This window comes from Salmo salar, chromosome 16, assembly GCF_965601325.2.
Source record: "Salmo salar chromosome 16, fSalSal1, whole genome shotgun sequence".
Taxonomy (NCBI): domain Eukaryota; kingdom Metazoa; phylum Chordata; class Actinopteri; order Salmoniformes; family Salmonidae; genus Salmo; species Salmo salar.
The window spans coordinates 66,365,805-66,392,064 of NC_138306.1; the positions used below are offsets into that span (position 1 = coordinate 66,365,805).

General features: G+C 42.6%; 1 protein-coding gene across 1 annotated transcript; it reads left to right on the top strand.

Moving 5' to 3' along the window:
- Positions 1-32: 32 nt before the first annotated feature.
- On the top strand, positions 33-26,183 carry aox5 (aldehyde oxidase 5). Its single transcript, XM_045697585.2, has 33 exons — positions 33-207; positions 1,811-1,868; positions 3,870-3,966; positions 4,173-4,281; positions 4,405-4,531; positions 4,698-4,759; positions 4,896-4,997; positions 5,849-5,929; positions 6,030-6,174; positions 6,351-6,443; positions 6,533-6,684; positions 7,246-7,339; positions 7,487-7,599; positions 7,922-8,106; positions 19,374-19,536; positions 19,725-19,814; positions 19,908-20,077; positions 20,657-20,783; positions 21,026-21,245; positions 21,341-21,465; positions 21,706-21,839; positions 22,069-22,156; positions 22,255-22,341; positions 22,540-22,731; positions 22,849-23,079; positions 23,593-23,817; positions 24,031-24,105; positions 24,210-24,262; positions 24,432-24,546; positions 24,720-24,785; positions 24,921-25,109; positions 25,313-25,480; positions 25,698-26,183. The coding sequence occupies exons 1-33, from the start codon at positions 154-156 to the stop codon at positions 25,746-25,748; spliced, it is 4,041 nt and encodes a 1,346-aa protein (XP_045553541.1). The 5' UTR covers positions 33-153; the 3' UTR covers positions 25,749-26,183.
- The last annotated feature ends 77 nt before the right edge of the window (positions 26,184-26,260 follow it).

The window sequence follows — 26,260 nt, forward strand, 5'->3', positions numbered from 1 at the left end:
CTTTGTCATGATATAACTTTGTTTGATAATGTGTGTAAATGATTGTCAAGCTCAAACCATGTGACGTTGGCCAATGCCAAAGGTATTTAAACTGCCACAAATGATAATTCAGAGACAGAGTTTCAGATTGCTGCTTTTGAGTAAATATCAAGGATGTCTTCTCCCAACAGTTGCAGTGAATTGATTTTCTATGTAAATGGTCAAAAGGTAAGAAATTATATTTTTCTAATATGTGACTACGGCTGTGTTCACACAGGTAGACCAATTTTGATCTTTTGCTCTATTATTGGTCTTTTGACCAACCAAATTGGCTCCCGAGTAGTGCAGTGGTCTAAGGCACTGCATCTTGCTTGAGGCGTCAGTACAGACACCCTGGTTGGAATCCAGGCTGTATCACAACCGGCCGTGATTGGGAGTCCCATAGGGTGGCGTGCAATTGGCCCAGCGTCGTCCGGGTTTGGCTGGTGTAGGCCGTCATTGTAAATACGAATTTGTTCTTACCTATTTAAATTCTTATAATTTTTTACCAGATCTTTTGCCAGTAATGGAGCAAAAGATCCAGACTATGCTTAGTCATATTGGATCAACACTTTATTTAGTCTCTATTAGATGTTGGTTTGACCATTTATTACAAAAACTACAAAAATCTCTGAAACTGGAAACACTTATCTCCCTCACTAGCTTTAAGCACCAGCTGTCAGAGCAGCTCACAGATCACTGCACCTGTACATAGCCCATCTATAATTTAGCCCAAACAACTACCTCTTCCCCTTACTGTATTTATTTATTTCTTTATTTTGCTCCTTTGCACCCCATTATTTATATTTCTACTTTGCACTTTCTTCCACTACAAATCTACCATTCAAGTGTTTTACTTGCTATATTGTATTTACTTTGCCACCATGGCCTATTTATTGCCTTTACCTCCCTTCTCACCTCATTTGCTCACATTGTATATAGACTTATTTTTCTACTGTATTATTGACTATGTTTGTTTTACTCCATGTGTAACTCTGTGTTGTTGTATGTGTCAAACTGCTTTCCTTTATCTTGGCCAGGTCGCAATTGTAAATGAACTTGTTCTCAACTTGCCTACCTGGTTAAATAAAGGTGAAATAAAAAAATATATAAAAAATAATACTGTACTGGTCTTTTGGAATAACATTAGGCCACATTTTCAAACTGCAGAGGACAGTATATTTTCCTTTTGCTGAGCAGCTCAATTGACATTAGTTCCAAATGAAATTGAATAATAATTGTAATTTACGCAATGCAGTTGTCTGGTAAATGTCTATTGTGTTTGTGATACTTTATATTATTTCTATGGTTAGTATGAGGAAATCATATCACTTCAACCCATGTAAGAAAATATTAAACAAAAGGCAGCTTTCTAAAATGTATAATGTTGTATAATCTACAGTTTTTCTGCATCTGAAATATTTTCTTATACAGTATTCAATATATTGATACAGATTCCCCCAGTCCTCCCACCTCAAAATGTTGACTTTTATGTAAAGCACATGATTGTCAGCAGACTGATACACCAATGTCCTGATTATAGTCACAGATAATACTATAGATTAGATGCAGAGAGTATGAAATTCTCAAGCCACCCGTGATATAATTTTGACTCTCCAGAGTGTTTCCTGTCTCCTGATGTAAATATGCCTTGTTACTGTTTTTTTCACAGACAGAGGCTTTGTTGTCTTAGAATAGATTGTGATCTCTGTCTGTCTGTGTGTGTTTGTTTGTGTTTGTGTGTGTGTGGTGTGTGTGTGTGTGTGTGTGTGCACTTGTGCACACATTTCAGATCTTAGAGAGGAATGCCGATCCAGAGGAGGTGCTCCTCAAATTCCTCAGAAGGAAAGGTACTTTTCCTCAACAAAATTATACCTTTTTTATTAAAATAACAGCACATAATGTCTATGTTCATCAAATCAAATTTTATTGGTCACATACACATATTTAGCAGATGTTGTAACGAAATGCCAACAGTGCAGTTTTGGACAGGCAATGACGTAGTGGCATTGACTAAATACAGTAAAATAGAATACAGTATATACTGTACATATGAGATGAGTAAAGCAGTATGTAAACATTATTAAAGTGACTAGTGTTCCATTATTAAAGTGGCCAGTGATTCCATATATATATATATATATATATATATATATATATATATATATATATATATATATATATATATACACTGCTCAAAAAAATAAAGGGAACACATAAACAACACATCCTAGATCTGAATGAAAGAAATAATCTTATTAAATACTTTTTTCTTTACATAGTTGAATGTGCTGACAACAAAATCACACAAAAATAATCAATGGAAATCCAATTTATCAACCCATGGAGGTCTGGATTTGGAGTCACACTCAAAATTAAAGTGGAAAACCACACTACAGGCTGATCCAACTTTGATGTAATGTCCTTAAAACAAGTCAAAATGAGGCTCAGTAGTGTGTGTGGCCTCCACGTGCCTGTATGACCTCCCTACAACACCTGGGCATGCTCCTGATGAGGTGGCGGATGGTCTCCTGAGGGATCTCCTTCCAGACCTGGACTAAAGCATCCGCCAACTCCTGGACAGTCTGTGGTGCAACGTGGCGTTGGTGGATGGAGCGAGACATGATGTCCCAGATGTGCTCAATTGGATTCAGGTCTGGGGAACGGGCGGGCCAGTCCATAGCATCAATGCCTTCCTCTTGCAGGAACTGCTGACACACACCAGACACATGAGGTCTAGCATTGTCTTGCATTAGGAGGAACCCAGGGTCTCACAAGGGGTCTGAGGATCTCATCTCGGTACCTAATGGCAGTCAGGCTACCTCTGGCGAGCACATGGAGGGCTGTGCGGCCCCCCAAAGAAATGCCACCCCACACCATGACTGACCCACCGCCAAACCGGTCATGCTGGAGGATGTTGCAGGCAGCAGAACATTCTCCACGGTGTCTCCAGACTCTGTCACGTCTGTCACGTGCTCAGTGTGAACCTGCTTTCATCTGTGAAGAGCACAGGGCGCCAGTGGCGAATTTGCCAATCTTGGTGTTCTCTGGCAAATGCCAAACGTTCTGCACAGTGTTGGGCTGTAAGCTCAACCCCCACCTGTGGACGTCGGGCCCTCATACCACCCTCATGGAGTCTGTTTCTGACCGTTTGAGCAGACACATGCACATTTGTGGCCTGCTGGAGGTCATTTTACAGGGCTCTGGCAGTGCTCCTCCTGCTCCTCCTTGCACAAAGGCGGAGGTAGCGGTCCTGCTGCTGGGTTGTTGCCCTCCTACGGCCTCCTCCACATCTCCTGATGTACTGGCCTGTCTCCTGGTAGCGCCTCCATGCTCTGGACACTACGCTGACAGACACAGCAAACCTTCTTGCCACAGCTCGCATTGATGTGCCATCCTGGATGAGCTGCACTACCTGAGCCACTTGTGTGGGTTGTAGACTCCGTCTCATGCTACCACTAGAGTGAAAGCACCGCCAGCATTCAAAAGTGACCAAAACATCAGCCAGGAAGCATAGGAACTGAGAAGTGGTCTGTGGTCTCCACCTGCACAACCACTCCTTTATTGGGGGTGTCTTGCTTATTGCCTATAATTTCCACCTGTTGTCTATTCCATTTGCACAACAGCATGTGAAATGTATTGTCAATCAGTGTTGCTTCCTAAGTGGACAGTTTGATTTCACAGAAGTGTGATTGACTTGGAGTTACATTGTGTTGTTCAAGTGTTCCCTTTATTTTTTTGAGCAGTATATATATAGGGCAGCAGCCTCTAAGGTGCAGGGTTGAGTAGCAGTGAAAGTCATTTCAAAATGCTTAGCCAAAATCATCTACATGTGTCTCTTCTCTATATAGTGCTTCTAACTGGGACTAAGTATGGTTGTGGAGGGGGTGGATGTGGTGCCTGCACGGTCATGGTGTCCAGATATGACCAACTCCACAACAGAGTTCTGTATCCTTTCTTTCTAATAGTGCCCTCACAACCATATGTGGGAAGCAAACCATTTCATTTAATATTTTACTAAATAACACCGCCACAAAATATCATGACTGAGAAACATAGTTTTGCAGTAAAATGACTGGAATCTTCTTCAGTTTCCATCACACTATTCTATTTGACACGGCACTGCTTGTTATATCCTTGACCACTGATCCTAGCCACTACACTGTTAACGCCTGTCTGCAGCCCATCTGCACACTGCATGGGGCTGCTGTGGTAACAGTGGAGGGTATTGGCAGCACCAAGACCAAACTGCATCCGGTTCAGGTAGGTCCTACTATAGGGTTATATAGGGTTTTGTGATCCTAAATCCTACAAGTGGAGCTCACCATTCATTGTGGCTGGATGATATTTTTTGTAAGGAAAGCTGATATGTCTATGTTCTTGCAGGAGCGTATAGCCAAGGCCCATGGCTCTCAGTGTGGTTTCTGTACTCCAGGCATGGTGATGTCCATGTACACTTTACTGAGGAACAAACCACATCCCACCATGGAAGACATCAGAGAGGCTCTAGGAGGTAATTCATTTATATTTTATAGATAAAAATATAAAACATACGCTATTTATTATTATTATTTTTATCATCTTTAGTAGTCCAAAGGTCTCTACAAAAACATTGGCTGTAGGTTCATCGCTAGCTATTTTCAAACGTTATTGACAGTTTTTTGACCACATTCTCAAAGGAAACCTCTGCCGCTGTACTGGCTACAGGCCGATCATTGATGGATTCAAAACTTTCTGTGATGTGAGTAATGCCTTTAACCTATTTCCACAAGCTAGTTGCTTGATTCAAAGTACATTTCTCTTAACCAAAATGCACGTTTTCTCTTTTGATTGCTTTGAAACATGTTCTGTAAAATGCATGTGTTACATATCACTAGGCATCAGAAAATGGAGAGGGATGTTGCCAGAATGGCCAGAATGGAGAATCAGGGGGAAAGTGCTGTATAGAGAATGGAACTAAGCAACACAAGGATAGTGATGTGAGTTAAATACTTTACATTTTCACCTAATGAATTCCAACCTTATACATGCGCAAGATGCGTTAGGGAATGGTATAGTCCCTTTAACCCAATGAGTCCCACCGTAACGCCGGCGTGTTTTGGACTTTTAATACCTTTAAACATTGTGTTTTTGAGCTACAGACTTCTGGGGTGAACCATTGGCTTTTATATTTCTTCTGCATCCATTAGTCTGTGTGATTAATGGGGATGAGCTAGAGTGGTGTTTGTGAGACAAGGGCGGATCCCGAAGGGGCGTGGGGCTGGGTCTTTTACAAAAATGTCTTTAGAGTTCGACTGGTTTCAGCTATAAACTATTAAAAGCTGTCAATGAAAAGCTGAGACTCACAGATATGCACGTTTTGTGTCTGTTGTGGCATAGTGTCTATAATACGCTCACATAGTTGCTGTCACAAACTCCACACAGTTGTCATTGACTAGTTGGATATTCATTTCCCAGTAAGCGAACCATTTCTGTACTAACAGCATTCATATAAATACGTTTTTGCTTTGGCAGGCCTTATTTTACGTAATAAAAGTCATGAATTCTACTGTTTATATCTAATTGTTTTGTGTAGTACTCTACTTGTAGCCCTGGTTGTCATGAAAATAAAATGGTAAAACATTTCATTGTCAGGCTAAATATAAGTGCTGGATATGCAGATAAATTAAAGTCCAAAGAATACCGTAACACTACTTCATGTAAATGTAATCACAGCATATAACTACGGTGGCCCAAGGGGCAAAGTAGCTTTTTCAATTGAGGGGTAGTTGAAATGATGACACCAGGAAAGAATGATTGTGTCCTAAATAAATATTTGATACCTTGTCAGATCTCGGAGGAGCTGTTCCATATGGACAAAGTTCTACCGCTTGACCCATCCCAGGACCTAATTTTCCCTCCAGAACTCATGGTACGTTAGATTCAGTCTTCACAGTAAAAAGACTTGTCTATTGTCAACTCAAACAGAACTAACTTGCAGAGAACTTTGATTTCACTCTTCTCTATACCAGATTATGGGAAAGAAACGTGCCTGTGGCAGTCTGTGTTTCCAAGGCGATAGGCTGAAGTTGATATCTCCAGTAGATCTGACCAATCTGCTTGAGTTGAAAACAGAATATTCTGAAGCCCCTGTGGTGGTTGGCAACACAACTATAGGTACTAACCTTTTGCTTTGCCATCTTGCTTTTGTGTTTCAGAACTTTTCACTCTACCCGAAATATTTTGTCCTATTAAAAATAGACCCATACATTGTACACGGTACAAAAAAAATGTTAATCCTGACGACTACTAAGCAACATTGTATCTATTATGTGTGTATTTACTTTGAGCAGGACCAAATATGCAAGTGAAAGGAGTCCATCATCCTCTCATCATCTACGCTGGGAGAGTTTCAGATTTACATACTGTGACGTGGGGGAAGGATGGTAGGTTTAGAAGTGTATTTATTGTCCGTTCATTGAAAGAACTTTTCAGCTTTTCGTCATCTACTTGCTGTGTGTTCATGTCCATGCAGGTGTGAGTATGGGGGCAGTCTGCACCCTGTCCAGCCTGAAGGAGGAGATGGAGAGGGCTGTGAGGGAGATGGAGGCAGAGAGAACCAGGGGGTACCAGGCCCTGCTACAGACCCTACGGTGTCTAGCAGGGAAACAGATCCGCAACATGGCTGTAAGCCCTATAACTGTTACCTACAGATACAGATGTCCTATCATAATTTGACCAGTTTCTCATAGCAGGAAAGTAATCCTGCAGCAACAGTACACTTTAATTATTATGTGGATTATAATTAATGGACATTTTTGTATCGGCTGATACATTTTTAGTTAGGATAAATCAAGTCTGACTTTTTAAATTGCCAACTTTAGAAGCCTTTTTAAACCTTGAATACACTAGAATTTGCATTTCCTCCTGCATAGGAAAATTCTCTGTGACAACACAATTATCAAATTAAGATAGCACACCTGTATGTACCCAACAAACTTAACTGTGTTGGCTCAGATATTTTCTCCTCACGTTGTCCTTTTCAGTATGGTTCCAGAAACTATGGTCAATGCGTAACCAGGCAAGCACAGACAGTACAGCTTGGCTTGGCTATGTAGTGTGAAAAGGGTGTCGCTGGACCACTGTCGTGCAATAGGCGTATGACATTAGACCACTGCATTACTCTTGCCTGAAAGCCTTATTGATGTGCTTTATTTGATCTGTTTTTTTGATGTCCCATGTCTACAGACCATTGGAGGCAATATCCTCAGTGCCAACCCAAAGTATGATCTCAATAGTGTTCTAGCTGCCTTGGACTGCACGCTGCAGGTCATGTCTAAAGGTACTGTTGGCCAAAGCATTGATTCTCCTTGATTTGATCCTTTTCTTTCAGTTCGTGATCATTCAATATCACATGATCTAAATGGGAAGGACATGGTTGATTGAGTGATGCCTAGATTCGTAGTATGAAACTGTCTTTTTGTTGTAGAAAATGGGACACGGGCGATTACTCTGAATGAAGAACTCTTCACTGGCTTTGGCAAGACAGCGCTTAGACCAGATGAAGTCCTCCTGTCCATTGACATCCCCTACTCCAAACCAGTGAGGAATAACTGCTTTACTCTCTCATACAAATACCACTCTGGATATTGATGATGACCTTAGTTTAACTCATAACTCCGACCTCTTTCTGTTGTGAATGTGATGTCAGCACAAAAGCATGATGCTTTATATAAAGCTTTGGGTACTGAAGATTTGGTTAATTGGTAAGTAAACATGAATAATCTGTTCTGAGGTTTTGAGGTTGGAGAAATGGTCTGACTGTATTGAGGATGACTGTTGATTATTGACTGTATTATGTCTGTTGACTGTATTATGTTTGTTGATTGTAGTACAGTATTTACTTTTACTTTGATCTCTGCAGTGGGAGTTTGTGTCCGCCTTCCGTCAGGCCCAGAGGAGGGAGTTTGCCTTCTCCATAGTCAACGCTGGGATGAAGGTGGTCTTCAGGGAGGGCACTAACATCGTGGAGTCTCTCAACATCTACTACGGAGGAGTGGGAGCCACACTGGTCAAGGTTGGACGCACATGCCAGAAGCTTGTTGGACGGTATGTAGACTGACAACAACATACAGACATTGCAGACCTGGGTTCAAATATTTGATTATTTAAATACTTATTTTCTGTGTATTTGAGTATTTTCAAATAATGTGGCCCAAATTATCTGCAATTTCCTTTAAATAGCCTACTATTTGAAAGGTTTTTCAAATACTTATTTAAAGTACAATTTTCCAAATACCTGGGTTAAATGCATGGGGCGAGTGTATTTCAGTCAGTGTATTTGAGTATTTTCAAATACACGGCAATAGTTTCAACCTGGAATTCGGGGTAGACGTAACATAGTAAATCCTGGATACTCCAATTAGCAGAGGTGGGACCAAGTCATTGTTTTACAAGTCACAAGTAAGTCTCAAGTCTTAGCACTCAAGTCCCAAGTCAAGACAGACAAGTCCGAGTCAAGTCTCAAGTCAAGAACGTCAAGTATCAAGTCAATTCTCAAGTCCTAAACTTTGAGTTTCGAGTCCTAAACAAGTCATGTAATACCATTTCATTCAAGAGTAATAGTTAGTATATTACATTTACGCAAATCATTAATGCTTTTAAAAATATATTTATTACTTTCCAAATAAACGTTATATTTCCATGGAAATACATGCAAAGCCATGAGAAAGACCCCCCCAATAATGATCGACTATCGAGGATGGCTATGGGGTGCAATCGGGCGATGTAGACTTGTACACAATCGCCCAACCTTAACATACACACACACACACACACACACTCACTCTCTCTGTGTGGTTACAGTAGGCTAACGTATGTCAATGGTTTTAGGAACAGCAGTAACATCAGGCAGGATTTAGGCTACCAGCTGCCTAGCCAGTTATAGCTCAATCTTGGGTGCAATGATCACTGACTGACTGTGTGGAGGCTCATTGATTTAACGTTACGTTAGCCTACATGATACACTAGTAAAGTAATAAAATATATAGCTGTCGGCTATATTAGCCATGACTTACCGTTCTTTGTGCAGCTTCAAATGTCGAACAAAGTTAGAAATTGTTGCGTCTCCATCTGTAATTTTCTTCCCGCATGTTTTGCAAGTTGCAATCCGTTTTTTTGTTGATACAGCGTCGTCTTTATATCCGAAAATAATAATTTTGGGTATCATCTTTCCAAGGGCTCCATCTGAATTCTCCCGCTGATGTTCCTTTGCACTGCCACGCACAACTTTTTCTCAGCTGGCACAATTTGATTGGCTGCTGTCCGATTCAACCTGTAATCCGTTAAATGAAGAGTTGATGCGCTGCACACTTTTTTTTAATAGCATCATATCATTTTTAATATTTGGGCTTGGGGAGGGTATCAAGTCAGGTCGAGTCATAAGGCTGAAGTCCAAGTCAAGTCACGAGTCATTGGTGTTAAAGTCAAAGTCGAGTTGCAAGTCATCATATTTGTGACTCGAGTCTGACTCGAGTCCAAGTCATGTGACTCGAGTCCACCCCTCTGCCAATTAGTATGATATGTTATGTTTCGTATGGTATTTATTACATTTTAGAATTCCATAATCCATTTTGTATGATATTTTACAATTTGTATGATATTTAATGAATTTTAATTCGAACTGTTAGGTTCTAATTTTTCAGAGTAAATAACTCACGCACACTAGAAAAGCTTAACCAAGTTTAAGTCTTCCCAAAGGGTCGACACAACTGTATTCAGACAAAGACATGTTTCCACCACTACAAGTGTGTGTATATATATATATATATATATATATATATATATATATATATATATATATATATATATATATATATATATATATATATATATATCTATATCACTTAGTCTTATATATATATATATATATATATACTCCACTTTAGGCACCCCTCCTTCTCTCCAATCCTTACATCTTATGGTTCGACAGGAAGACTAAGTGATAGAGTAGTAAACCGTTCTGTCTCCCTTAAGGTGACCTGACCTGACCTCAACCCCCTTGATGTCTAATCCAATGCTCTCCAACCATATCACCTATCGCACTCACGTGACTCCCTCCCTTCCACCCAGCACATCCCACAGCCACTCTGTCTTTCTACAGAGAACCATTAATTTCTAACATAAAAACCAGTCTCTTTCACTCCTTTATATACCATGCTTCTGATCTATCATGTCTTTAGCATATCAATGTTCAAAGTTTACCCCGAATCCAACAGTCCCTCCTCTTGAACAATAGCCTCCTAATGTTCAATTTATATGAATTTGGAAATTACTTAGAAATGGATAAACGATGATAATAAAACATGAATTTAAAAAACAAACAAATGATTATAAATGAACACACAATGATAAAAAAAATGAACAAATATTATAAATGAACAAACAATGATAACGAAACATTCGCGGTGAGGTTTACAAACTCAGAGACTTATGGCCTCCGTTCTATGATCACGCAATACACAATTGTATTTACATCTCTCATCACACAACAAAATGCCATTCCAGCTCAATCGGTCTTGTTCTAAAATGGATTAAATATGTTTTTCTTCATAAAACTACACACAATACCCCATAATGGCAAAGCGAAAACAGTTTTTTATAAATGTTTGCAAAAAACAGAAATACCTTATTTACATAAGTATTCAGACCCTTTGCTATGAGACTCGAGATAGAGCTCAGGTGCATCCTGTTTCCATTGATCATCCTTAAGATGTTTCTACAACTTGATTTGAATCTACCTGTGGTAAATTCAATTGATTGGAAATGATTTGGAAAGGCACACACCTGTCTATATAAGGTCCCACAGTTGACAGTGCATGTCAGAGCAAAAACCAAGCCATGAGGTCGAAGGAATTGTCCGTAGAGCTCTAAGACAGGATTATGTCGAGGTACAGATCTGGGGAAGGGTACCAAAAAAAATGTCTACAGCATTGAAGTTCCCCAAGAACACAGTGTCCTCCATCATTCTTAAATGGAAAAAGTTTGGAACCACCAAGAATCTTCCTAGAGCTGGCCGCCCGGACAAACTGAGCAATCGGGGGAGAATGGCCTTGGTCAGGGAGGTGATGAAGAACCCGATGGTCACTCTGACAGAGCTCCAGAGTTCCACTGTGGAGATGGGAGAACCAAGCATCACAGCTGGAGGAAACCAGGCACTATCCCTACAGTCACGGATCCCTTTGGAACTTTCATTACGCACACCTGTCCCCTATTTCCCACTGATTAGTACTTGTATAAGTGTGCCCTTTGGTTTCTATTGGGCTGTCGATTATTGTTACAATGTCTGTTGGTGCGTGTGAGTACCTGTACTGTGTGTTTTGTGCTTTCGTGCCCTTGTGGATTTCGCAGATGATTACGGGTCTCGTCCCGTAATGTGTTATTTATTCAAGGTACTCCTCGTGCTTTTGTTTGGGTTTCAACCCTGTGTTTTTGTTACGTGTTTGTTTGGTCTTCGTCCCCGTGCATTTACACGGCACGCCGTAATTTGGTTTTAATAAAAAAAACTATTACGCATTCCTGCGTCATTCTCCCGACTCTCTTCATACCAGCATGACATCTACGGTGAAACATGGTGGTGGCAGCATCATGCTGTGGGGATGTTTTTCAGTGGCAGGGATTGGGAGACGAGTCAGGATCGAGGGAAAGAGGAACGGAGCAAAGTACAGAGATATCCTTGATGAAAACCTGCTCCAGAGCGATCAGGACAAGTTCACCTTACAACAGGACAACAACCCTAAGCACACAGCCAAGACAATGCAGGAGTGGCTTCGGGACAAGTCTCTGAATGTCCTTGAGTGGCTCAGTCACAGCCTGGACTTGAAACCGATCGAAGATCTCTGGAGAGACCTCAAAATAACTGTGCAGCGATGCTCCCCATCCAACCTGACAGAGCTTAAGAGGATCTGCAGAGAAGAATGGGAGAAACTCCCCAAATACAGGTGTGCCAAGCTTGTAGCATCATACGCAAGAAGATTTGAGGCTGTAATCGCTGCCAAAGGTGGTTCAACAAAGTACTAAGTAAAGTGTCTGAATACCTATAGTACCAGTCAAGTTTGGACACACCTACTCATTCAAGGTTTTTTATTTAATTTGACTTTTCTACATTGTAGAATAATAGTGAATACATTAAAACGAAAATGAAATAGCACATATAGAATCATGTAGTAACCATAAAAGTGTTAAACAAGTCTAAATATACTGCTCAAAAAGATAAAGGGAACACTTAAACAACACAATGTAACTCCAAGTCAATCACACTTCTGTGAAATCAAACTGTCCACTTAGGAAGCAACACTGATTGACAATAAATTTCACATGCTGTTGTGCAAATGGAATAGACAACAGGTGGAAATTATAGGCAATAAGCAAGACACCCCCAATAAAGAAGTGGTTCAGCAGGTAGTGACCACAGACCACTTCTCAGTTCCTATGCTTCCTGGCTGATGTTTTGGTCACTTTTGAATGCTGGCAGTGCTTTCACTCTAGTGGTAGCATGAGACGGAGTCTATAACCCACACAAGTGGCTCAGGTAGTGCATCTCATCCAGGATGGCACATCAATGCGAGCTGTGGCAAGAAGGTTTGCTGTGTCTGTCAGCGTAGTGTCCAGAGCATGGAGGTGCTACCAGGAGACAGGCCAGTACATCAGGAGACGTGGAGGAGGCCGTAGGAGGGCAACAACCCAGCAGCAGGACCGCTACCTCCGCCTTTGTGCAAGGAGGAGCAGGAGGAGCACTGCCAGAGCCCTGCAAAATGACCTCCAGCAGGCCACAAATGTGCATGTGTCTGCTCAAACGGTCAGAAACAGACTCCATGAGGGTGGTATGAGGGCCCGACGTCCACAGGTGGGGGTTGTGCTTACAGCCCAACACCGTGCAGGACGTTTCGCATTTGTCAGAGAACACCAAGATTGGCAAATTCGCCACTGGCGCCCTGTGCTCTTCACAGATGAAAGCAGGTTCACACTGAGCACGTGACAGACGTGACAGAGTCTGGAGACGCCGTGGAGAACGTTCTGCTGCCTGCAACATCCTCCAGCATGACCGGTTTGGCGGTGGGTCAGTCATGGTGTGGGATGGCATTTCTTTGGGGGGCTGCACAGCACTCCATGTGCTCGCCAGAGGTAGCCTGACTGCCATTTGGTACCGAGATGAGATCCTCAGACCCCTTGTGAGACCATATGCTGGTGCAGTTGGCCATGGGTTCCTCCTAATGCAAGACAATGCTAGACCTCATGTGGCTGGAGTGTGTCAGCAGTTCCTGCAAGAGGAAGGCATTGATGCTATGGACTGGCCCGCCCGTTCCCCAGACCTGAATCCAACTGAGCACATCTGGGACATCATGTCTCGCTCCATCCACCAACGCCACGTTGCACCACAGACTGTCCAGGAGTTGGCGGATGCTTTAGTCCAGGTCTGGGAGGAGATCACTCAGGAGACCATCCGCCACCTCATCAGGAGCATGCCTAGGCATTGTAGGGAGGTCATACAGGCACGTGGAGGCCACACACACTACTGAGCCTCATTTTGACTTGTTTTAAGGACATTACATCAAAGTTGGATCAGCCTGTAGTGTGGTTTTCCACTTTAATTTTGAGTGTGACTCCAAATCCATACCTCCATGGGTTGATAAATTGGATTTCCATTGATTCTTTTTGTGTGATTTTGTTGTCAGCACATTCAACTATGTAAAGAAAAAAGTATTTAATAAGATTATTTCTTTCATTCAGATCTAGGATGTGTTGTTTAAGTGTTCCCTTTATTTTTTTGAGCAGTGTATATTTGAGATTCTTCTAAGTAGCCACCCTTTGCGTTGATGACAGCTTTGCACACCCTTGGCATTCTCTCAACCGGCTTCATGAGGTAGTCACCTGGAATGCATTTCAATTAACAGGTGTTGCTTGTTAAAAGTTCATTTGTGGAATTTCTTTCCTTCTTAATACGTTTGAGCCAATCAGTTGTCACACCAGCCTTCGCTTTGGCTCCCCCTCTTGTCCAGCTCAGGCGTTCGGCGTCGCCGGCCTTCCAACTGCTACCGAACCTACTACTGCGAAACACCCTTCACTCATCAACCCCGGACTTGTCTCGACATCATTACACACACCTGGTTCCAATCCCCACTCTATCACTGTATATATACTCCCTCTGCCATTTGTCTTTGTTTTTTGTTTTCCTGAGAGGAATCTCTCTTACATTTTCCTGAGTACTTTATATTTTGCACATCCCGACATCCCGACCTCTCTGCTGTAGGAGCGAAGCTCCGCCACCACAACTCGTGCCTGGAGTGCCTTGGGACTGCGTTGGACGAGGTGCTCCGGGCTATACACCAACTGCAGGCTACACCAGCAACTTCCCAGCTCCCCGCGTCATTCCAGCCACCCCACCACCATCTACGTCAAATCTACAAAATTCTACAAATGTTGTTTGTTTCTTCAACTGCAGTCGCAAAAATCATCAAGCGATATGATGAAACTGGCTCTCATGATGACCGCCACAGCAAAGGAAGACCCAGAGTTACCTCTGCTGCAGAGGATAAGTTCATTAGAGCTAACTGCACCTCAGAAATTGCAGCCCAAATAAATGCTTCACAGAGTTCAAGTAACAGACACATCTCAACATCAACTGTTCAGATGAGACTGCATGAATCAGGCTTTCATGGTCGAATTGCTGCAAAGAAACCACTACTAAAGGACATCAATAATAAGAAGAGACTTGCTTTAGCCAAGAAACAAGAGAAATGGATATTAAACGGGTGAAAATCTGTCCTTTTGTCTGATGAGTCCAACTTTTAGATTTTTGGTTCCAACCGCTGTGTCTTTGTGAGACGCAGAGTAGGTGAACGAATAGTCTCCGCATGTGTGGTACCCACCGTGAAGCATGGAGGAGGAGGTGTGATGGTGCTTTGCCGGTGACACTGTTGGTAATTGATTTAGAGTTAAAGGCACACTTAACCAGCATGGCTACTACAGCATTCTGCAGCGATACATCATCCCATCTGGTTTGTGCTTAGTGGGACTATCATTTGTTTTTCAACCGGACAATGACCTATAACACACCTCCAGTCTGTGAAAGGGCTATTTGACCAAAAAATCATTTAATGAGTAGGTGTGTCCAAATTTGACTGGTACTGTATGTATATGTGATATTTCAGTTTTTTTATTTTTAATAAATTAGGAAAAACTAATAACCTGTTTTGGCTTTGTCATTATGGGGTATTGTGTGTAGATTGATGTGGGTAAAAAAACTAACAATTTAATCCATTTTAGAGTAAGGCTGTACCGTAACAAAATGTGGAATAAGTTAAGAGTACTTTCCGAATGCACTGTATATAGTTATAAACATACTAAAATGTGCTCTAGTCAGTTTCCAACAGTCCCTCATCTGGATCAATGATCACTCACATGTTCTACGCCACCTCGAAAACATATTGACTTGAACAGGGAAGAGCGAGAATCCATGTTTAATAATTTCACAGCACCCTTGTTGAGAATGAGATTGGGGCAAGGACCACAAAGCCCGTACTATTAATGTCCCAATTATGGTTCGCCCAAGCTACAATCTAGTAGGTTTTCTGCTAACCTCCCTAGACTCACTGGATTCTTAATTAGTTTCAGAAACCACCTGCAGAATGAGCAGTGCACCCTCCCCTCACTTTGTGCTCTCCTCAGAGTTTAGGGGCAGCGCTCTGTCTCTCCTTCTCGCCTTTCCGAATCATAAGTAGAACTATTGGTAAATTATCCAAAACAAATTTAGAATGACAGTCCGTAGTGCTTCATGTTGCGACTATCACTCGGCACTCATTCTTCTGGCATTTCTTCATTTGCTTCTTCAGATAGCTTTACAGTTCATCCTCCCAATGGCACACATGTAACTCATGCATGTCAAAGTGAATGGCCCTTGATAATGTCCCGATTTCAATATCTGGGGAATAATCAGATTTTCCCAAACAGACGAGCTGCCAACACCATCCTTTACGGTCCATTCTGTCTTGTCCATTTTCCGACTAGTACACCAGCAGAATGAGAGAAGTTTAGACGTGATCTCTCTCCATGCTCACTCCACATGGACGGTCTCTGGATGCTGTATTCCTGAGAGAAAAGGCCATAGTGAACGCCATTGTTGCCATTACTTCAGCCAGTTAGAGGGGAAGGGGCTCACACTGTTCTCGGTCTAATTATCCCTTCCATGCATCTAGATACCATCTGTGGTCACCTTCACCATAACCTTGAGAGAGGACAGACCAGAACAAAAGGGCATTTATGATTCAGGAAATCCAGACACATTGAATAGTTTGTGTCACGGGTGTCGTAGGGTGTAGACCAAAACGCAGCGGGAAAATGTATACTCATCTTCTTTTTATTGAGTGAAGAAGGAAAAACACATACAACGTATACAAAACAAACGAACTAGACAGTCTCGTCAGGCATAACGCAAAACAAGAAACAATCTCCCACAATTCCCAAAACAAACACATTCCTATTAATAGGACCTTCAATCAGAGGCAATGATAGACAGCTGTCTCCAACTGAAGGCCCCAACACCAATTAGCTAAACATAGAATACAAACGACTAGACTGAACATAGAAATAAACTAACATAGAACAATAACCAAAACCCTGGACTAATAAATCAAATACCCCTCTACATACACAACCACCCCGAACCATATAAACCAAATACCCCCTGCCACGTCCTGACCAAACTATAAGAACAAATAACCCCTTTACTGGTCAGGATGTGACAGTATGACAAATTATTGTGTTCCTAATATTCTTAATACAAATTTCTAAGACAAATGTCAAAGAGAATAACAACACTGTTGAAACCATTTTTCAAATTGGCTTATACTCCTTTATCATCAATCAATCAATCCAATTTATTTATACAGCCCTTCTTACATCAGCTGATGTCACAAAGTGCTGTACAGAAACCCAGCCTAAAACGCCAAACAGCAAGCAATGCAGGTGTAGAAGCTCGGTGGCTAGGAAAAACTCCCTAGGCTATGAGGGGTGGCCAGTCCTCTTCTGGCTGTGCCGGGTGGAGATTATAACAGAACATGGCCAAGATGTTCAAATGTTCATAGATGACCAGCAGGGTCAAATAATAATAATCACAGTGGTTGTAGAGGGTGCAACAGGTCAGCACCTCAGGAGTAAATGTCAGTTTATATACTATTACCAATCTCTGTTGGATATTCATTACTTGCTGCACAGTCATTGTCTACTATTTTAAGATGAATATGCACTAAATGGAGACAGATCTACTTTTTAACAATTTTAAAGGTAATTGTAGGTTTGGTAACCCCAATGCTGGTGTTTTTTTTTACCTCTACAATTACAATTGTTTATTTTACTCTACAAACACTTCCTCACAATATTACTCCATTATAATTACAGTTGTTTATTTTACTCTACAAACACTTTCTCACAATATTACTCCATGATAATTACAGTTGTTTATTTTACTCTACAAACACTTCCTCACAATATTACTCCATTATAATCACAGTTGTTTCTTTATAATACAGGAGTTGAGATATTCATTCTTCACAAACTCCTCCTTCACACTAGTGTTCTATTCATACAACATATTCAGTAATAGTGATCTCTCCTTTCCTACAGTGGGGGAAAAAAGTATTTGATCCCCTGCTGGTTTTGTAAATTTGCCCACTGACAAAGAAATGATCAGTCTATAATTTTAATGGTAGGTTTATTTGAACAGTGAGAGACAGAATAACAACAACAAAAATCCAGAAAAACGCATGTCAAAAATGTTATAAAATGATTTGCATTTTGATGAGGGAAATAAGTATTTGACCCCTCTGCAAAACATGACTTAGTACTTGGTGGCAAAACCCTTGTTGGCAATCACAGAGGTCAGACGTTTCTTGTAGTTGGCCACCAGGTTGGCACACATCTCAGGAGGGATTTTGTCCCACTCCTCTTTGCAGATCTTCTCCAAGTCATTAAGGTTTCGAGGCTGACGTTTGGCAACTCGAATCTTCAGCTCCCTCCACAGATTTTCTATGGGATTAAGGTCTGGAGAATGGCTAGGCCACTCCAGGACCTTAAATGTGCTTCTTCTTGAGCCACTCCTTTGTTGCCTTGGCCGTGTGTTTTGGGTCATTGTCATGCTGGAATACCCATCCACAACCCATTTTCAATGCCCTGGCTGAGGGAAGGAGATTCTCATCCAAGATTTGACGGTACATGGCCCCGTCCATCATCCCTTTGATGCGGTGAAGCATAATGTTTCCACCTCCATGTTTGACGGTGGGGATGGTGTTCTTGGGGTCATAGGCAGCATTCCTCATCCTCCAAACACGGCGAGTTGATGCCAAAGAGCTCCATTTTGGTCTGATCTGACCACAACACTTTCACCGAGTTGTCCTCTGAATCATTCAGATGTTCATTGGCAAACTTCAGACGGGCATGTATATGTGCTTTCTTGAGCAGGGGGACCTTGCGGGCGCTGCACGATTTCAGTCCTTCACGGTGTAGTGTGTTACCAATTGTTTTGGTGACTATGGTCCCTGCTGCCTTGAGATCATTGACAAGATCCTCCCGTGTAGTTCTGGGCTGATTCCTCACCGTTCTCATGATCATTGCAACTCCACAAGGTGAGATCTTGCATGGAGCCCCAGGCCGAGGGAGATTGACAGTTCTTTTGTGTTTCTTCCATTTGCGAATAATCGCACCAAATGTTGTCACCTTCTCACCAAGCTGCTTGGCGACGGTCTTGTAGCCCATTCCAGCCTTGTGTAGGTCTACAATCTTGTCCCTGACATCCTTGGAGAGCTCTTTGGTCTTGGCCATGGTGGAGAGTTTGGAATCTGATTGATTGATTGCTTCTGTGGACAGATGTCTTTTCTACAGGTAACAAACTGAGATTAGGAGCACTCTCTTTAAGAGTGTGCTCCTAATCTCAGCTCGTTACCTGTATAAAAGACACCTGGGAGCCAGAAGTCTTTCTGATTGAGAGGGGATCAAATACTTATTTCCCTCATTAAAATGCAAATCAATTTATAATATTTTTGAAATGCATTTTTCTGGATTTTTTGTTGTTGTTGTTATTCTGTCTCTCACTGTTCAAATAAACCTACCATTAAAATTATAGACTGATCATTTCTTTGTCAGTGGGCAAACGTACAAAATCAGCAGGGGATCAAATACTTTTTTCTCTCACTGTATCTTCACACACACATCACATCAAACAGAATGAAATTAACCAAACTGAACTGAACTGGTGAACTTAACTGGTGATCTGGTGATCTGGTGAACTTGTGATTTGCAATTGAAGTGTTGGTTGATTGCCTCAGGTCCTGGGGGGAGGAGCTTCTGGCTGATGCCTGCTGTCTTTTGGAGGAGGAGGTGGAGCTATCTGACTCTGCCCACGGAGGGAAGGTGGAGTATCGCAAGACCCTTACCACCAGCTTCTTCTTCAAATTCTACATGCAGGTCCTCCAGGAGCTCAGAGAGAAGGTACATATACAGGACAGGCACAATCCTTAATTATATTTCAGCGAAACATCAAATCTGCCACTTGTTTTGCTGAATCTGAGGGATGTGACAATATTTGTGAGTAGCAATATTACATTGGCTCTCTAAAAGTTGTTTTACAATAATTTTTATTATGCTTCATGTTTCTTGATTTCTACCCAATTTTGCAGGATGTGAACGTGTGTCTTCTACCCCTTGAGTACCTCAGTGCTCTCAAGCCTTTCAAAAATGAAGTGCCCCAGGGACATCACTCTTTCCAGGTTTGCTATCAACAATGGCTTATATGTAAACAGTTACAACTTACTCCAATGGATGATGGTTGTATCCCCATAGTGTCTCTCTTTCCTCTGCAGCTTGTGTCCAATGCCCAATCCTCCCAGGACCCTGTGGGCCATCCCATGATGCACCAAGCAGCCTTCCATCAGGCTACAGGAGAGGCCCAGTATTACGATGACATACCACCTGTCCAGGGGGAACTCTTTATCTTCATGGTGACCAGCACCAGAGCTCACGCCAAGATCATGTGAGTTTATGGTACTGTGTCACTGTTTTTGGATTGGCCATACAAACTTCTACAGTTGGATCTGTATGATAAGATAATCACCTAAATCCAGACTCGTCTTTTAGAAATTGCATGTAGGTTTTCTTATTATTATAATATTTTTCTCCCCAATTTCGTGATATCCAATTGGTAGTTACAGTCTTGTCCCATCGCTGAATCTCCCGTACGGACTCAGGAGAGGCGAAGGTCGAGAGCCATGCGTCCTCCGAAACACGCTTAACCCGGAAGCCAGCCGCACCAATGTGTCGGAGAAAACACCGTACAACTGGCAACCGTGTCAGCGTGCATGAGCCCGGCCCGCCACAGGAGTTGCTAGAGCGCGATGGGGCAAGGACATCCCGTCCGTCCAAACTCTCCCCTAACCCGGACGACGCTGCGACAATTGTGTGCCACCTCATGGATTGCCCGGTCGTGGCCAGCTGCGACACAGCCTGGGATCGAATCCGGGTCTGTAGTGATGCCTCAAGCACAGTGCTGTGCCACTCAGGAGGCCGCATGTAGGTTTTCTGATCATGTGTCTTTATTCCACTTCAAAACCAGCAACATTGACCCATCTGAAGCACTTGGCATGACTGGGGTAGTCAAGTTCCTATCAGCTGGTGACGTCCCTGGTCAGAACCGACGGATGTTGTTCAATAACCCAGAGGAACTCTTTGCTGAGGAGGAGGTAGGCTACCGTACTGTACCCTCTCACTACCATTCCCAGTCTGTAGCACCGTACCATAGACAGAAAGTATGACCATGGCAATGACTGAGGATGATAATTGAGGAGAATGGAGAACGTCTGTTCTAATGGCATTTCTAATTATGAGAGGTCTATTATACTGTATATTGGCTTACCATGGTGGTTTTTGATTGATTGATTGATTGATTGATTGATTGGGTTGTTGATTGGTTGTTCCTGTGCAGGTGTCTTGTGTGGGGCAGATCATTGGGGCTGTGGTAGCAGAGAGCAAAGAGCAGGCCAGGAGAGCAGCTCAAAGGGTAAAGGTCACCTACCAGGATCTACTTCCTGTCTTCTTCACAATAGAAGAGGCCATCCAGCATCAGTCCTTCTTTGACCTAAAGAGGAAGCTGGAGAGAGGAGACATGGACAAAGCCTTTGAGACAGTGGATCAGATTCTGGAGGGTAAAACGCAATGGTTTACGTCTGTGCATCTTCTTCTTCTAATGCGAGTTCATGTCTTCAAATGTCTTGATGATATGTGATTGTGTTGTGAGCAGATGAGATCTACATGGGAGGTCAGGAGCATTTCTACATGGAGACTCAGGGCCTTATTGCAGTGCCCAAAGGAGAGAATGGAGAACTGGAACTGTTTGTGGCCAGCCAGCATTCAGCATACACTCAGGTTAGACACACATAAACTATCTATGTTTTAGTTTTCTCCTCTGTTATGTAGCTAGCTACATTGGATATTGGCATCTTGTTAACCCTTTCCCGCCAATCGGAATCTTTGATTTTTGACACACGACTACCATCAGTGCCCCAATGCTGGTTGATTGATATGATCAAAAAAAAAGTATTCCAATCGAAATGTTATACCAACATGTTATTTGAATGTCCTTTTGTTTTGTCCCTGCAACCCCAGGAAGTGGTAGGAATCACTCTGGGCATCGACTCCAACAAGATCACATGTCACGTGAGGAGGTTGGGGGGAGCGTTCGGTGGCAAAGTCATGAAGATTGCCTCCCTCTCTGCTATCACTGCCATAGCTGCAGTCAAGTAAGAGCTTTCAACAGAGTGTTGATAACACACGTTAGTGGAATATAATACATTTAATAATACCTTGAATACATATAGTACATTGAATACATACAGTATAATACCTTGAATACATATAATACATGTAATAATACCTTGAATACATGTAATACCTTGAATACATATAATACCTTGAATACATATAATACCTTGAATACTTAGAGTAAATATGCCTATGTTTTCATTGTAGGACAGGGCGAGCAGTACGCTGTGTTCTGGAACGTGGAGATGACATGCTGATCACCAGTGGCAGACACCCCTTCCTAGGAAAATACAAGGTATTGTAGAGTAGCCCTCTCAGATGAGCATCATCAACAACAACTGTATCATCAGTGGAATTTTACCTTAGCATTTCTAACGACCTGTTTTCTCTCAGGTGGGATACAACAACGATGGAACCATCATGGCAGCAGACATCACCTACTACAGTAACGGGGGGTGTACCCTGAATGAATCATCAGTCGTAAGTTTGTTAAGAACTTTGAATTCAATACTGCGTATGACTCAATGGTTATCTGCGATTGTCCAAAATATTGCCTGATATCAGTTGAAAGGTCCTAGAAAACAAGGACTGATGATTCTCACCACGTTTCAAAACGGACAGCAGAAACACCCTAGCTTAAGACACATTTTCATTTCCCTGTAATGTGCTGTGATTCAGATCATGGAGAAAGCCCTGCTTCACATGGACAATGGCTACAGGATCCCTAACCTGCGTGGGCGTGGCTTGGTGTGTAAGACCTACCTGCCCTCCTACACAGCGTTCCGAGGCTTCGGAGGACCCCAGGGACTCATGGTGATGGAGAGCGTGCTGCACGAGGTGGCTGTCAAATGTGGCCTCCCTCCACAGAAGGTTAGTGAGAGGTTACTGGAGGGTTCAGGGTCATGTTCAGTTAGTTAATTACCCACCTTTCATCTATCCATCCAATCTTCCTACTGAAGATGAATGTGGCCTGGTGTGTCTCTGCAGGTGAGGGAGATCAACATGTACCGGGAGGAGGAGTGCTATACCCACCACAAGCAGCTCTTCTCCCCCCGCAACATGCTCCGTTGCTGGGACGAGTGTCTAGACAAGGCTGGGTACCACGATCGCCTCCAGGCCATCCAGCAGTTCAACACCTCCAACCGCTGGAAGAAGAGGGGAATCTCTGCTGTGCCTATGAAGTTCGGCGTCGGCTTCTCCAGAGGCTTCTACAACCAGGTGTGGATGAACTCCCTTTAAACATATGTCAAATTTAGAATGCCCCATGTTCATTTTTCCACTGTGCTAGGAAGATGCTCTGACAAAGGACATTGTTGACTGAAAGCTTAGCTCATTAAACACTGTAACTTGTGTCTGGTTCAGGTGTGCAGATACTTATTTTCATAGCTGTAAGCACTTGTAAGTTACTGTGGAGAAATAACTTTTTAAATGTAACCTTTATTTAAACTAGGCAAGTCAGTTAAGAACCAATTCTTATTTACAATGACGGCCTACACCGGCCAAACCCGGACGATGCTGGGCCAATTGTGCGCTGCCCTATGGGACTCCTAAATACGGCCGTTTGGGATACAGTCTGGATTCGAACCAGGGTGTCTGTTGTGACGCATCTAGCACTGAGATGCAGTGCCTTAGACTGCTGCTCCACTCGGGAGCCCACAGTATAAACTGTGTTCATCCCCATAAAGATATAATATAACAGTTGTTCCTAATCTTGTTCCTCCTCTGCTCAAGGGTGCAGCTCTGGTGAACATCTACAAGGATGGCTCGGTGTTGGTGGCACACGGGGGCACAGAGATGGGTCAGGGAATCAACACAAAAGCCCTCCAGATTGCCAGTCGTGTCCTGAAGGTGCCCATGTCCTCAATCCACATCAAAGAGACCTGTACGGGCAACATTCCCAATGCTGCACCCTCAGCAGCCTCCTTTGGCACGGACGCAGTGGGCATGGCAGTCAAGGTATTTCAACGAAGCCTGGTCTCCGATCTGTTTGTGTTGTCACGCCAACTGCCTTGGACAATGACCATAGGAGTTGGCAAGACTGCACAAACAGATCTGGGACCAGGCTAGCTCCAATGTTCTGTTATCACAGGCTTCTCATAGGCTTATAAAGACATATGGTATAGATGTGTTTATTGTACTCTTACCAAATGTTACTGTGTATGATTTTAGGATGCTTGTGAGAAACTGATGGGGCGCTTGAAGCCAGTCATGGAAAATCATCCCAAATATACATGGCAACAATGGGTAATCAACAAACATCCACCAGACTATAATAAACTCAATATAATGATGTTTTTGTGTCTATCTCAATAATGGTATAGCATACAATAACTTGTTCTTTCCCACAGATTTTTGAGGCTTATTGCCAGAAGGTCAGCTTATCTGCAACTGGCTTCTTCTTGTACGTACTCTATCAATACTGTAGACTGTAGTGTGTAATGAAGCAATGCAACGTATCACTGACTGTTGTAAGACCGTGATCACTGCAATGGCACGATTTACGGCGCTCATATTAGGAACGTCTCAGTCACAAGTAGGCTATCCTAATACGGGCACCGTATGGGTTCCAGGGGACCTCACACGGGTGTGGACTGGGAGAACAGCGAGGGTCCAGCCTACTATTACTTCACCTTTGGGGCCTGCTGCTCAGAAGTGGAGATCGACTGTCTCACTGGAGATCACAAAGTACAGTAGTATTACCCTTGGTCTAAATCAGTGAAATGTTCATTAACACTACTTCATACTGTATCTGCAGGCATCCCCTAGAACTTGCAATAAGCATGTATGAGCCTTTGTTTTATATGTTATGTCTTAAGGGCGTCATTGGCTTTATACAATTAGCTGTGTGTTTGTTGCAGAATCTCAGAACAGATATTGTGATGGATGTCGGGAGGAGCCTCAACCCAGCTCTAGATATAGGACAGGTACAGTACTGTCTACCACTCACAGGTCTAGTGGCTATATATTTCTACAGTATTATGGATCAATATAGGACATCTTCAGTAGCATACATTCCAATATGCCTTGAGACAAAGTTAACATGGTGCTATATATTCCAGATCGAGGGAGGTTTCGTCCAGGGCATAGGTCTGTACACCATAGAGGAGCTGCAGTTCTCTCCTGAGGGGGTTCTGATGACCAGGGGTCCGTCCCAGTACAAGATTCCTGCCCTCTGTGACGTCCCTCCTCAGCTTAATGTCCACCTGCTAGCCAACGCACAGAACCCACATGCCATCTACAGGTCCAAGGCAAGACAAACGACATGACACATCCATAAAGTCATCAATTAGGCCTAAATACAGAGCATTTTTTGGACTGAACAATTTGCACCATGCCAAATTGTCAAAGTTCAAGTTTATTTGTCGTATAAAACACAATAAAATGCTTTCACTCAAGGTTCCTGAGGACTCACTTCCTAAGTGGTAATTGATGGTCGGCCATGTTGTTACAGGGTATAGGCGAGCCTCCAGTGTTCTTGGCCAGCACCATCTTCTTTGCCATAAAGGAGGCAGTTGCTGCAGCCCGTAGAGAGAGGGGGTTAGGGGACAGCTTCCCTCTAAGCTCCCCTGCTACTTCTGAGAGGATACGCATGGCCTGTGAGGACCAGTTCACTGAGATGGTAATATTTCTTCATATCAAAGGACTGTTTTTCCAGAGGACACAGATCAAGCTTAGTTCTAGACTAAAAAGTTGTTTGATGAAAATGCTTCATTGAACGTACTTTTTAGTTCAGGACTAGGCCACTAACTGGCCCATGTCTACTGTTTTGGTCTCACCAATACCCTTTCTCCAACAACATTCGTTTTAACGGCATTATATATATTTTTTCTCTCAAGGCTCCATCTCCAAAGAAAGGAACATTCAAACCATGGAGTATCAACATATGAGCCAACTGAAGATGGCTTGGCAGCCTCGTCAGACCTGGGCTTGGCAGCCTCGTCAGACCTGGGCTTGGCTCCAACCATTAATCATTCACCTGATCATAGTGTATTGTTCGGTCTTGGTGGGTTGCTTGCAGATTGTGTGCTTTTCTGGATGACTTGGAAATGTGTCTAGAATATGTGCTTGACGCTGTTGCTTGAAATGTCACTTTTGTCCTAGGACCTAGGGTAAGATAAATACACCATCTGGTGTTTGGTCGTGTATGTTTTGGGCTGTTTGTTAAAACTTTAACATCCTGCATCTGTGACCTACAGCCAAGTGCAGTCAACATACAGAACCCAGATTAACCTCAAATTAGAACTGAACTTTGAGCGTTGGTTTAATTCTGTGCCCTAAAGCATTCTGATGTCTAACTGACTAATAAAGGATACATTTTTGAAGCATGTATTTTCGTATATTCAATTTGAGAAACATGCAATTTATTGAAAGTGAAATAAGGCATACATGACATTAGACG

Bases quoted from the DNA above. Each gene is read 5' to 3' on its own strand.
- aox5 (XM_045697585.2), top strand. From the start codon at position 154: ATGTCTTCTCCCAACAGTTGCAGTGAATTGATTTTCTATGTAAATGGT. The intron at 6,685-7,245 runs GTAAGCCCTATA...CCATGTCTACAG, and splicing joins AACAGATCCGCAACATGGCT to ACCATTGGAGGCAATATCCT. The intron at 24,106-24,209 runs GTAATCAACAAA...TCTTTCCCACAG, and splicing joins AATATACATGGCAACAATGG to ATTTTTGAGGCTTATTGCCA.